Genomic DNA, 13,222 nt, shown 5'->3' with positions numbered 1-13,222 from the left:
TACAAGATAGTTTAGGAACGATAGGACAGGACTTAAACTAAAAAAAATACTGATACAAGCTAGGAATGGGTGAACTATTAAATGAAAGTTCGTCGAAAATAGTATACATTACGTCGAACATATTACAGAGTTCGTCGATTATTCGTCTAACACTAACGTGGGAATGGACTATGCATGTAGCCGGGAATAAAAGAGGAATGCAAAGGTTTTGAAATTATTGTAACTAATACTGATCTGATGTTGCAGTTTATTTTAATTTTATTATTAAAATGAAATATGGCATTTTATGGCTACCTCACGGATCACATTGTTAGCACTCATTTTCTGTACAACGTCCAATTCGTATAATTTATACATTAATTTCATACCAATATTCGTATAACAATAAAAATTTTATTAACATATATTTTTTTCATATATTTCTAATCTTATTTACATTTTATATAAATTGACGGTTTTTATTATTTTTTTATTAAATACGTTTTTTTAATATAAATTTGCATGTAAAAACTAATTGTCGTTTGAAATAGTCTCCAATGAATTCTGCTGACGTTTTCTATCGTTACTTTTCAAGGTCTTAGATATTTAATGATAAAATTTATAAATTATTTTAATTTATTAAAAATATTTACCATAATATATTTTTGATTTCATTGTAAACGATTTCAAACGAATGTATTGTCATGATTTTACCTCCGAGGCACAAAATGGCGTTCTTAACCCAATTTCTTATTGCCTTCATTTATTTTACGAAACCTAAATTAATAATACTATTCGTAAAAATGTCTTTTCTCATGGGGAAGTAATAAATATAAATATTTTTATATAAACTATCATCTACATTGGTCAGGATATTAGGATACACACTTTGCACATGCACTTAAATTATTACTCATCTCTAAAATCTCATTGCTTTTAAAACGTATCAGTTGTAAAATGCGTATAACTTGCAAAACATTTCAGAAATGAACTTATATACAACTCGCGTCGAGTACACCTCAAGTACATTTCACATCATTATATAAATTTGGCACAACATCTTTTGCCTTTCTTAAATTTAATCTCAGAAACTATTTTGCATCTAAGGCACAATAATTGAGGATATATATCGAGTTTTCACTACATTAACAATTTTATTGTTCAGAGTACCACAAGGGACAATTTTAGTTCCTTTTTTATTTTATATAGATATCGTTCATTTTTTAGGAATATAAGTTATGTGGACTGATGGAATATCAAGAAACATGTATAAATTCACATAAAATTCGTTTACATCTAATTGAAACTTTAAGGAAAAGTCAATACATAACATTTTAGTATAAGCCGAAAACGCACTGCAAAAAAGATATTTCTTCGATTTTTTTCTTTGTAGTACAAATATTTGTCTTCCTACAATAAAGATAAAGTTCAATTTTCACATGATTTATTCCGAACATGTTTGTATAAGGTCAGTTGGTCGCACTAGTGGAGGGTCCAAGGTTCGCTTCTTGGTGTTTGTACTTATGAGAGGTCATTTGAGAGAGACCGAGAACGGCGAAACCGCACTGTAGACAGTGGTAGTGCGTTTGTTTCTTGCTGTGAATGCACTGAGGTTCATAACCACATCCTGTTGAAATAAAATAAAATATAATAATAATAATAATATCCTGGGACATTTTTCACACACGACCATCTGATCCCAAATTAAGCTTGTACAAAGGCAAGTATCTACCAACCACGCCAACCGGCTCGTCGAATATATTAATAGTTATATAAATACTGTTACTGTTGTGTAATTGTTATATAAGCCGAGATGGCCGAGTGGTTAGAACGCGTGAATCTTAACCGATGATCGTGGGTTCAAACCCGGACAAGCACTACTGAATTTTCATGTGCTTAATTTGTGATTATAATTCATCTCGTGCTTGACGGTGAAGGAAAACATCGTTAGGAAACCTGCATGTGTCTAATTTCATTGAAATTATGTCACATGTGTATTCTACCAACCCGCATTGGAGCAGCGTGGTGGAATAAGCTCTAAACCTTCTCCTCAAAAAGGGAGAGGAGGCCTTAGCCCAGCAGTGGGACATTAACAGGCTGTTACTGTATATAAATACTTACGATTTGAATATCAGATCAAAGTAATGTATTGCTATGTACAATTGGTTCAAAATATATCAAATAGTTACAATTATTGACACTTCTTTTATAAAATATATAAACTCTCTTTTATATGTCCGGTACTAAACTACCGAACTTTAAATGGAAAAAACAAAAGAAAAGCATTCATGTCAATATTAAAGTTATATTTGAATTATCTATTTACAAGAATGATTTAAATTTAAAGTAACCGATTCAAAATGCAGATTCTACCAAGAAGAACCGACAAGAAACCGAGTAGTTGCTTTCTGATAAGTAAATTATTATTTATCCTGTATGGAACTCAACAAATACTGAATTTCATTTTCTGTATTTTTAATCATTTCTTACCTTTGCCGGGAGAAAATTTCTCGAAACCGGCAGCTTGTATAGAATCTAGTTTCTGATGCTGCCTGCGGTGAGCGACCACCTTGTTCGTGTCTGTGCATACGAAATCGCACTTGAGGCAGTGGAAGTGAGATGCTTTGTTTTGACCAGTACCTGAAATATAGAAATAATAAATTACATAAATATATAAGAAAACTCAATGATTATTTATTGTTATAATTATGTAATTGAGGAAAAATTGTAATATTTTGTATTTATTTAGCGGTGCAGAGGGGCAATAGTGCCAGCGCCTTGGGTACAATGCCAAAACAATCTTTTAGATGGCGTGTTTTTTCCTATAAATTTTTAATAAGTATTTTGTTTTTTATTTTAATTTTAATTATAGAATATATTAATAAAAATGTCTGTACATGGTTTATTAAAATGTAATAGTTAGTATAACTTTTAATTACAATAATTATTTGATTAGAAGAATTGACTTCGGGGGCTTTGTGCAAAGCCACCTGGGTAGGTACCACACAATCATTACATATTTCGCCGCCAAACAGCAATTCATAGTTTCGTTATGTAAAGTTTTGAGGTGTTTGTATGCTAGTGTAACTAAAGGCACAAGATACATAAAATGTATAAGACCTCGGTCCCCAAGGCTGGCGGCGCATTGGCGATGTAAGGAGTAGTTGACATTTCTTATACCGCTAATGGCTCACTAGGCCTTTTTTAATAATCTTAAAGTCCAAGTAATGTAATAAAGTATCGAACGATTCACTAACAATGCTTACCGAAGGTAGACGCGTGTGGACACTCCGGCCGCTGGCAGTACACGTTGGCTCGGTACTGCTGGAAGTCCCCGCCCATCAGCGTGTCCAATCTGAAATAATAATATTATGACTATAGTAAATAATTTTCACCTCTCATTTCATCCGCGTATGAATGGGGGGAGGTGTTAGGTATACATATGTATGTTTCTTATGTATTCCTAACAATGTAAATGAAAATTTTCATACTAATATGTAAGTATTTACCATGACTTGACGTCACTTTTGCATTTATAATATCACTAAGTAAGTGGCAGATGACAAATCTGCTACATTTGTATCTACGATAACGTGGGATAAACTTCCAACCTTTTCAAAATGAGAGGCCCAGCAGTGGGACAATTACATTTATTTGAAAAATGCCATTCCATTGGTAGTGTAATGTTATAAAGAGATTTGTATAATAGGTCTCAATGCTAATAGATCTATTATATTACCTTTCGTGTCTGGCTGTGTGTTGGACGAATCTGGTTTTGTCACAGAATGAATATCCGCAGTCTTTCCTTGTGCAATGGAAGTGGGTTTGGTGCTCCCTGTAATACAAATACATATAAGTTATATAAATAATGTATCATATCTATGGTCAGAGATCATGCTGATTTTAAAGCTTTGATATTAAATGTTTGGGTAAATTCGAAATTTAGCGAATACACTTTATTTCAAGAAATTTTGAATTGTAGAATTAATAGTGAACTGGCAATCCTCAGGTCCTCTTCAGAACCCCTTTCAGTGTACTCTATATGGAGTCAACTTTCAACTTTTTTTATATATAGAATAGGAAGGCGGACGAGCATATGGGCCACCTGATGGTAAGTGGTCACCAACGCCCTTAGACATTGGCATTGTAAGAAATGTTAACCATAGCTTACATCGCCAATGCGCCACCATCCTTGGGAACTAAGATGTTATGTCCCTTGTGCCTGTAATTACACTGGCTCACTCACCCTTCAAACCGGAACACAACAATACCAAGTACTGCTGTTTTGCGGTAGAATATCAAAGTGGGTGGTACCTACCCAGACGAGCTTGCACAAAGCTCTACCACCAGTAAAAACAAAAAAAAAATTATGAACATCTGTTTTACTCGTCTATTAAATTAGTCAAATATAATTCTTACCTATATCCACATTGCTGGTATGCGCAGTCTTCGTTGAAACGAAACCGTAAATATCCTTCAGGGATGGGTTCGTCCTTTAGAACCCGCATGTGCGGCCCTCGTGGTGTGTGTGTGCGTCTGCTAAGATCAAATAAACATCTTGTTAGATTATTTATGTATTCTGTTTAAAATGAGTGGAATACTACTAATGTATTTGTACCTCATATCCCATAAGTAATTACTCACACCGTTGGTTGCCTGGAAGAGATCGCTATGTAGCGATAAGGCCGCCATAATTGTACTTTTATTTAGGCAATATACATATTTTGCTCTTTGTGGTGTGGTGTACAATAACGTATAAAGTATTCCTTATACAAATTTTTAAATCCTAGTAAAGGGTAGTAGATGACAAGACAGCAATAAAATAGTTCAACTCACGTCTTAGCGATAAGTTCAGCTTCCTTGTCCAGACCTGGTGGTAGACCGTGTGTCTGGAGGAGACTCTGTTCGAGGAGTAGTTCCGGTGGGTAAAGCATCGTTGGGTATAACGGGAAGGCGGAGCCACTAAAAATAAAACAATATTTAGATTAGCTTTTATCAGAACTCGTCGATATATGGGTTATATACTAGTGTTGGTGCGCTATCCATTTTGAGGGGTTTTTAGCCTTAAGACGCCACGCTGGCCAGGCGGCTTGGCGAGTCTTCCTGTCACGTTGGCCTGTTCCTCACTAGCTCCTTCCACCAAGAGAGAAGCTGGTGAGCAGCAGTTACCGGTTTTAGGAAGATGGCGGGTGCTCAATGGATGCGATTAGCACAGGACCGGGAGACCTGGCGCGCCTGTGAGGAGGCCTATGTCCAGCAGTGGATTAATGTGGGCTGAATATGATGATGATACTAGTGTTATATATCTGATTTTATTATATCATTCATATATTGAATTGTTAAATCAAAGAACTGGTTGAAATAACTTACCCCTGTGAAAACAGTGCAACTTGAGCGAGTCCTGGAAGACCAGCAAGCGAAGCGGTGTACTGTTGCTGCATTTTCAACTGCTCCTGAAGACTTCCCTTGCGACCACCAGCCAGGTACTGTTGCAGGAGGAGGCTTTGAACAGCTTGTACCTAAAATAATATCATATATATTTTTATAAAATCATATGAATCGCACACGATAACAATTATTGTTAGAAAGATAATTACTTAATATTATTAAAATTTTGACATAAAAATTGTTATATATGGAAGAAAACTTTTTAGAGAAGTGCTAATTATCATGTAGTTGGTATTACTATTTATTAGGTCATTAATTAATTACTGCATTGGGTAATGAATTATTAGTACCTGTTCCGCTGGATTAGGTGGTCTTTGACTCGGCGAAGGCACTTGGGCATTTGATGAGGAAGCTGTCGACGGTAATATGGATATCTCAGGGTATTCCCTTTCTAAGGTTTCCTGCGAGAAATACACATCCTATAAGCAATAAGATTTCAATATATATAATTACAATATTGATATTAAAAGATTTGGTCGATATATTTATAGTTATAAATGTATATAATTGTTGTAACTTACATAACTTACCTTGGTAGCAGCCAAGCCTACTGGGCCGGGCTCCATGTTGTTGCTGTGCTTCTTGACCATATGACTGAACAGCAATTTCAGATCAACATACGCTTGACTGCAATGCGGGCAATGGTAGTGTAAATTCATACCACCAGCGTTTTTGTTTAAAGGACAAGTTTGATCGTGACAAGATGGCGGAATTGTCGGTCCAGATATTTTTGGCGGTTCGTATTGTTTTTTCTGATCGAATTCTCTATGTTTCATCTCTTTGGACGGTGATGCATCGTAGATGCTTCTCGGTGATGGTGATGACGTATTACTTCGGAGGTGAGAGGATGGGTAAAATGTTCCCGTCGCTTTTACTACTGGAATTAAGAGTCGGATTAAAGATTAAACTAAAATATGCTTTTGATATTTATTGGATACTATTTTGAATGGGAATATAATGCAAAATTTTAATATTTATACAAGGAAAAACCCTTACCCGAAATGTTATCCTGTTCCCTCTCAAATTCACTCTTGATAGAAAAGTTAGTAGGAGTGAATAAGTCACCTTGTTCTTTCATCGATGCTATGCTGTCAGCCGAAGCCCTTTCTTTGATAGAATAATCTTTGGCCTCTTCAAAAGATTTCTCTGGTTCCGTCTCACTTTTAATGACTGGAGTTCCTCGACCATGTTTGTGGGTGGCCAAGGCTGAGTATTGGGTCAAAATTGCGGGGCAATTGTTCCCTTGGATGCAATGGAAATGAGACCTCAATTGGTTTTTGAAGCAACTTTTTCCACCGCATTGGTCAAATGAGGAGAAATAATCAAAACCGTCCAAGAGTGGGGAAACAGCATGGGATTCCCTCATGTGTGTTTCCATTGTCATGTGACTTTCTCCTGTAAAACTACAGTTGAAACAGTGGAGATGAAGTCTTGTAGCTCTCAAGTGGCAGTTAGGATAATATTGGGCACATGATTCTGGCGAAGTAAATACTTCGAAATGTTGGAATCTAATGCGCTAGAAAAATAAATGAAATGTTAGAATGTGACAGTTTGATTACATAGATAGATTATTTTTAATGAAACTTACAGGAAATTCTTCAAGCGTAGCTATAACAGGCGATTGAATGACCGGAGGTAGTTGATTGCTCTTCGGTAGTTTGAATGATGTAAATATGGCTTGTGGAGTCACCTATAAAATAAAATACATTATACTCATTTTTTAAATATCTAATTTAGAGTTTTTAAGTCTTTAAGTTAAGTAATTTTACTTACATTATCAGTCCAAACTTCCACAACACGATTCTTTGGTGGTCTTCCTCTTTTCCTGCTAAACATTTCATCTAATGAGCTGGATGGGTTGACCTGTTGAGGCACTATTCCAGGGTTCGGACCAAGGTTCAATTGAGCTTGTAAGTTCGGTGTCAATTGAGACGAGAGGTTTGGTGCCATTTGCGCTAATTGAGCCAAATTTGGCGGAAGATTTGGCAAACTTGTTACTTGTCCAAGCTGTGCTGCCATGTTTGGATGTAACTGGGCAGATAATTGTGGTGTAAAGTTTGGTGCAAATCTGGCTGCAAGATTTGGTGACATTGGGCTTAAAATTGCGTGCTGGCGATGATGTTCCAGCCGTCTAAATGGTTGATCTTCTGATGACAGTATAACAGCTCCACAATTTTCCTGTAAATAAATAATATTTAGTATTCAAGATCAGTACTTAGAAAATTTTTACAAGATCTAGATATTGTCACCACTTTATGAGAATAACTTACCCAAGTACAATGATAGTGGGTAATGTCCCTGATGTGTTGGCACGCTGAGTTAGAGCACGGATTGTGTCGAGTGTACGTTACAAAGTAAGCGTCCGTCACTTGGTTCTGTTGTTCGTGTTCCATGACATGTTTCACCATAGTATTATGGCAACTGAAAAATATATACGTTACAAAAGACATCGAATAGCTTCTTACAAAAAAAGTTTACAATGTCTATGTATTTGACTAATATTTGATCAAATTTTTCTTGATTTTATAATTTAAATACTTACCTGTGAGCTAATTTACAGCCTTCGGCCAGGCAGTGGTAATGTTTGTTGAAGGCACTACATTTCCCGCATTTGTCTTCTGCGTCTTTACCCCCATTGAACGTTTCTATATACTTCCGTGACACTTCATCGACTAAGGCTTGGTTCTAAATAAAAAAATAAGAATTCAATGAATTGAGTATTACGTCACATGAAATGAAATGGTTTATGATGATTTATTTTTAACTTACGAACTGTTGAGGATAATCGTCCATCATAGAACTGGACATGTCGTCATCACCGTGAAGATTTCCTCCTGGTGAGTACATGCTGAGGTCTGCTCCTTGTTGCAACAAAGCGCTTTGAATCATTGATGTCGGTAAGCTGTGGATTTGAGAAAGTTGTAATTATATATATTTATTTATAATATATTCATATACATACATGTCAATATTTATAAAAAAACATAAAAAGCAAATTAAATTTATATCAAGAATTTTTATTTTTATTTCGTCTTATACTTGTCGAAGTGGATTCTGCAAATGTATTATTTATTTATTTAGGATCTCTATCAAAGGACTTACGAGTACATTGCATTGTGGAATAATATTTTAAAAATGTGTGCTCCTTCAATAATAGGAGACTACATCAAGCACATTACATAATGACTAAACTGAATTAAAAAAATGGTTATTAAGACTGCAAATGTGTGTTTAAGTAAATATTATTTAATACTATTATAATTACAATAATAGTAGGTATACATACCCAAAATTCATTTCCTGTTCCTTTCTCTCATGTTTCCTCTTGTGAGTGAAGATCTGGCTGCTGGAGTGCAATACATAGTTGCAGTGAGGTCGAATGCAGTGAATATGGTTGCAGGTCCTACTGAACCGGCAGTCGCGGTATGGACAGGCCTCGTTCTTCATATATTTCTTGAAGCCATCTTTGGAGAGAGCCTCGTCTTTGATGTGGTAAGTTTTATGTTTCTCTGTAAAGTTTTTTAATTCAATTTAATATTAGATTGACCGATGATAACATTTATTACCGTTAAAAAATTCTTGTTTTGTTTTTATCATATACTATCATGCATTTGATATATATTGATTTGATTGATTCATGTTTCTTATTTATATTTCTTATTTTAATTTATATCGTTTATCTTGAAAACGGCTGAACGATAACTAATAAGAACGAAGTTAGGTCAGCCAGGTACTTATATTTTAATTTACGTATTTAGATTCTAAATTCATGATCGTTTTCCGGAGTCTAGAGTTGTCTGTGTTTACACTCCAGGGGTTAGTAACAAGCGGAAAACCGTTGGTGTCGCGCCTAAGTTATTTCCGGTTATGTTGGGTTTGATTTCATCGGATTATGACAGTAATTGAATAGTGCACATTAACGCACGAACTTTAATATTGCACAATTGTATTATTTACCTTAAGAGTATAATATGTAGCTTATATAAATAAATATATATATAATCACATTTGGTTTGAAATTTTAATAAACTTACCCATATCAGCTTTGTTTTTGAAGGTGTATGTACAGCCAGGTCGTCTGCAGTGGAAATGCGTGGTCCTTTGTCCAGCAAATATGCAGTGTGGAGCAGCACAGCTCTCGGTGGCTCGGAACCTTTGGAAACCTTCTTGCAGTATAGCGGAATCCTTACGGTGGTAATTGGCGTGCATTTGGACATCTGATGTCGATATATATACCTGAAATATTTTTGTTATGATGTTTTAAAAGTCTTTAAAAAATAAAAATTGTAATATATATCTAAGCGTAATACTGAAGATTTTAATTCCTTCTTGATTTTTAATATATTATAGATATATATGTATATATTCTGAGTAATTTAAGACCTTACATAACGAACCTTCTCTGATATCTATAACAAGTAAATGATGGTGGAAGAAAATATTGTTCGTACCTTATCACAGCCATCTTGTATGCAGTGGTAGTGGGTTTGACTACGGTTGTGCGGACAATCGCTGAACCGCTCCGAGCAGTCGTCCAGTGGAGAATATCGCATGAAACCATGTGCTAAAGATTCATCGCGTTTCTTGTGCCACTGTAAATGAAAATAGTATATTACTTTAAATACTTATATAATTTAAAAATATAAAATAATTTGAATTTATTTTCTTGGGCATAACTCAATACATAACTAATAGCATTGTTATGTCACATTTGTGAAGAAAACAACATATTTTAGGAGTGTATACGAATGACGTGCATTAGGCTCTTATTATCAGCTTAACGCACGTCAATTATGTTTTTAAGATTATTAATAAATAATTTAATAACAAAAAAATATAGAATTTGTAAAAACTTTCTTAATGATGTATACCTTAAAATGCCTTATCATTTCTTCCTTCTTGCAGAATACTCTGGCAGTGCAGTCCATGCAGTGAAAATGCTCCCGATAACCCAAGTCCTTGCAGTAGGATGACCCGCATTCTAGCGTTGAACTATATCTGGAAAGAACATTCCATTATAAGTAGTAAAAATAATGACATAAGACTGATGATGAGTCATTTCACAATATTTCACTTATAATCATTGTTATCAATCATCCCAAAGATTATTTCTGACATTAAATACCTTTTAACATATCTGGAGTAATCCACCGTCGTTTGCATGGAATTCTTCCGAGCTTGATCCAAATGATTCAAGGCTGACAGCAAGCCTAAACAATAAAAAAATATATAAGAATTCGTTACAAAAAAATACTTATATTATGCTAATACCCAAACCAACAATAAGCGGCGATACATTCAACCGTTCCTTTTCCTCCAAACTTATTCTTTTGTTTGGAACAGCCAAATCACCTCCATGCATCATATTCAAACGAACAATGTTGTATTTTCATCGTGTAGGAAATATTTAATAACTTCCAAGTCACTATCATTCAAATCGCCGCCGTTTGCGTTAGCGTCTTGAGCGGCGAACATTTTTAGTTCAAAAGGAACATAAGCTAGCTCGTGAAACCGGCCCCTCCCAACATCAAGTTTTGGAGTATCAAATAAATTATTATGGTAATTAATCAATGTTTTCTCCTAGTCACTCTGGGCTATGCCATTGTGAGTGATCGTTGACTCGTCTACATATATTACATCACAAAAGTGTTTTTGTAAATCAACTATTTTAAAATGGCGGTAGATTTTATCAGTTAATAAAAAAACTGTATCTGTTGGTATTAATATGTCTATTACGTTATCTCGCATTGAACTACATCTTCTATTTACTTCCTAATCCTCTACTACATAACTATTTAATAGATTTAAAAGGTTTCTAAGAAATTTTATTGTTTCGATTTTTTACAATTTGCTTGGTAACATAACTTGTCGGCTATCTTAAATTAATTGTAAAAAGGCAACACCGAGTCTAAGCTAAAAGTATTACAGTACAGTTGTATTGAAAAATGGAATTACTCGTACAAATGGCCTACCTAAGCTATAGTAGACGTGGTATGTCGAAACAATCTCTTCTTATTTTTTACAAAACAGTTTTGAAAGACGAATTAATACCTATACTTATGTAGATTAGCGTTCACAACACAATGGATGTTAACATACAGTTTGATAATTTGGTGTGTTACATAAGACGTGCATGAATACTCGTGATTGTAATAATAGACGAGGGACCAGTGAGAGCAGGTTATTATAAATGAGGGAGAGATCACTTGTTCTTAAGTTTCTTGTTTCAAGCGTTAATAGCTCACGATTTTGTAAGTGATTGTGCGAAAACTACATAGAAATGTGTATTGTTACGTCGATACGTGTGTGAAGCGGATTTATTGCTTTTAATTCGTGGATTTGATTTGAATGATAGGTGGAGAAATATGATTTTGGAACAATGGAGCTTTGTTACGAACCCCCAAATATAAATTGAACCTTAATTATATTTTACTCTCATCAAAAATTTAGTTAGGTTACGTGTGTTGCATAAATATAGCGTAAATATTATCAACGACAAAAAATACAAAGTACATTATTACACATAATAAAACAGCAATAAACATTAGCAACACAATGAAATATAAACCAAATAAAAAAAAACACGTAATTCTGTTATTATCTAAAACACTCGAAAACTTTGAACGAAATCCCAGACAATCATAAACGAAATCCATCAAGCGTTAAAAAAAAAATATCCAACATATTTTAAACCAATTCCGACGTTATGAACATCTAATTTTCTCAAATGTAAATTCACATCATCTCATTTGACGGCTGCCACGATGTAGAAATAAGCTGATGGGGAAAACAAAAAAGACAATGGACGCGAGACCGCATCAGATAATATTGGACATAATAAACATTTATACTAAGGTAGTTTTTTAGGGAATTTTGTAAGATATTGTGCCGGTTCACTCAACCGAAACAATGGGGTCCTCATAATGTTCATCGTAATGGGTTTTTGAATTCACTCAGTGGAACCATACGTTGTGATCGAAAGTCCTCAGTCTCATCGGGTTCAGAGAATCGGGTGTGTCCTCAAACTTCCTATACTTTCCTAAATGGCTACCGGTTTCGAAATCTTTAATACAATGCGTCAATCAATATTCAATTGAAAGTAAAGTAACAAATGATTTCGTCTGACCCTGATGAACTTTAAATGTTTTAATGTTTTATTTTATATTCATCGACTTAAAAATATAATACAGATATAATAGTAATTTTATACACCAACTTGTTTGTTACATATAATAATTCATCAAATATAATGTCTATTTTTTATACTATAAAAATGCCTGTACATAGTTTCCTATATTATTGATTAAACAGCTTTATATATATTCAACAATACATACATTGTTTTTAATTGTTTCAGGCGGATTCGACTAAGTAAAAAGATAACTTTAAGCACGATCCTAATCATAAATTTAGAATTCGCGATCGACTTCAAGATAAATACATGACGGATTTAGTGTTCTTATTTTAATCAGTTCAAGATAATTTGTTAGTTTTTTTTTTGTTGTTAAGTAAAATCTTTTTGTCTATTTTGAATAAAAGTAATTATTACTTGTTACGTAATTTATTATGTATTTGATTACGTGATTCCAGTTTGATCAGTATATCTATAGTTAAGAGACTCAAAGATTTGAAATTTAGACCTTATCAGATGCTGTTGTTTTATTTCATTGTGATTTTGAAATTACGAACAACAATAAATCTATTCCCACGTTTCGAGAGATATATTAATCCAAACTTAGTTTTAATCCTTTTCTGACATTTGCCTACTCGGCAAATTTATTTTGCCTAGTAAATT

At 34.1% G+C, this 13,222-nt stretch overlaps 1 protein-coding gene across 9 annotated transcripts in view; it reads right to left on the bottom strand.

Annotated features, from left to right (window-relative positions):
- Nucleotides 1-256: 256 nt before the first annotated feature.
- LOC126777819 (zinc finger protein castor homolog 1-like) overlaps nucleotides 257-13,222 on the bottom strand; it is a 92,891-nt gene continuing 79,925 nt past the window's right edge. For 3 of the 9 annotated variants that reach the window (XM_050500993.1, XM_050500992.1, XM_050500994.1), the window contains 20 exons: nucleotides 10,553-10,637; nucleotides 10,299-10,425; nucleotides 9,879-10,019; nucleotides 9,462-9,663; nucleotides 8,714-8,936; nucleotides 8,197-8,329; nucleotides 7,970-8,112; nucleotides 7,698-7,848; nucleotides 7,201-7,605; nucleotides 7,016-7,117; nucleotides 6,424-6,943; nucleotides 5,949-6,304; nucleotides 5,718-5,846; nucleotides 5,350-5,498; nucleotides 4,816-4,941; nucleotides 4,399-4,518; nucleotides 3,719-3,814; nucleotides 3,237-3,334; nucleotides 2,470-2,619; nucleotides 257-1,606 (listed from right to left, as the gene is read on the bottom strand). In XM_050500993.1, the coding sequence (XP_050356950.1) occupies nucleotides 1,449-1,606; nucleotides 2,470-2,619; nucleotides 3,237-3,334; nucleotides 3,719-3,814; nucleotides 4,399-4,518; nucleotides 4,816-4,941; nucleotides 5,350-5,498; nucleotides 5,718-5,846; nucleotides 5,949-6,304; nucleotides 6,424-6,943; nucleotides 7,016-7,117; nucleotides 7,201-7,605; nucleotides 7,698-7,848; nucleotides 7,970-8,112; nucleotides 8,197-8,329; nucleotides 8,714-8,936; nucleotides 9,462-9,663; nucleotides 9,879-10,019; nucleotides 10,299-10,425; nucleotides 10,553-10,637 (3,614 nt within the window). In that variant the 3' untranslated portion in view covers nucleotides 257-1,448. The remainder of the gene's footprint in view (nucleotides 1,607-2,469; nucleotides 2,620-3,236; nucleotides 3,335-3,718; nucleotides 3,815-4,398; nucleotides 4,519-4,815; nucleotides 4,942-5,349; nucleotides 5,499-5,717; nucleotides 5,847-5,948; nucleotides 6,305-6,423; nucleotides 6,944-7,015; nucleotides 7,118-7,200; nucleotides 7,606-7,697; nucleotides 7,849-7,969; nucleotides 8,113-8,196; nucleotides 8,330-8,713; nucleotides 8,937-9,461; nucleotides 9,664-9,878; nucleotides 10,020-10,298; nucleotides 10,426-10,552; nucleotides 10,638-13,222) is intronic. The other 6 variants (XM_050500997.1, XM_050500996.1, XM_050500998.1 and 3 more) reach the window with 6 other exon arrangements.

Source organism: Nymphalis io, chromosome 24 (assembly GCF_905147045.1).
Source record: "Nymphalis io chromosome 24, ilAglIoxx1.1, whole genome shotgun sequence".
Lineage (NCBI taxonomy): Eukaryota > Metazoa > Arthropoda > Insecta > Lepidoptera > Nymphalidae > Nymphalis > Nymphalis io.
The sequence above is the reverse complement of the archived record's forward strand: the minus strand, read 5'-3'. Positions and strand labels throughout refer to the sequence as shown.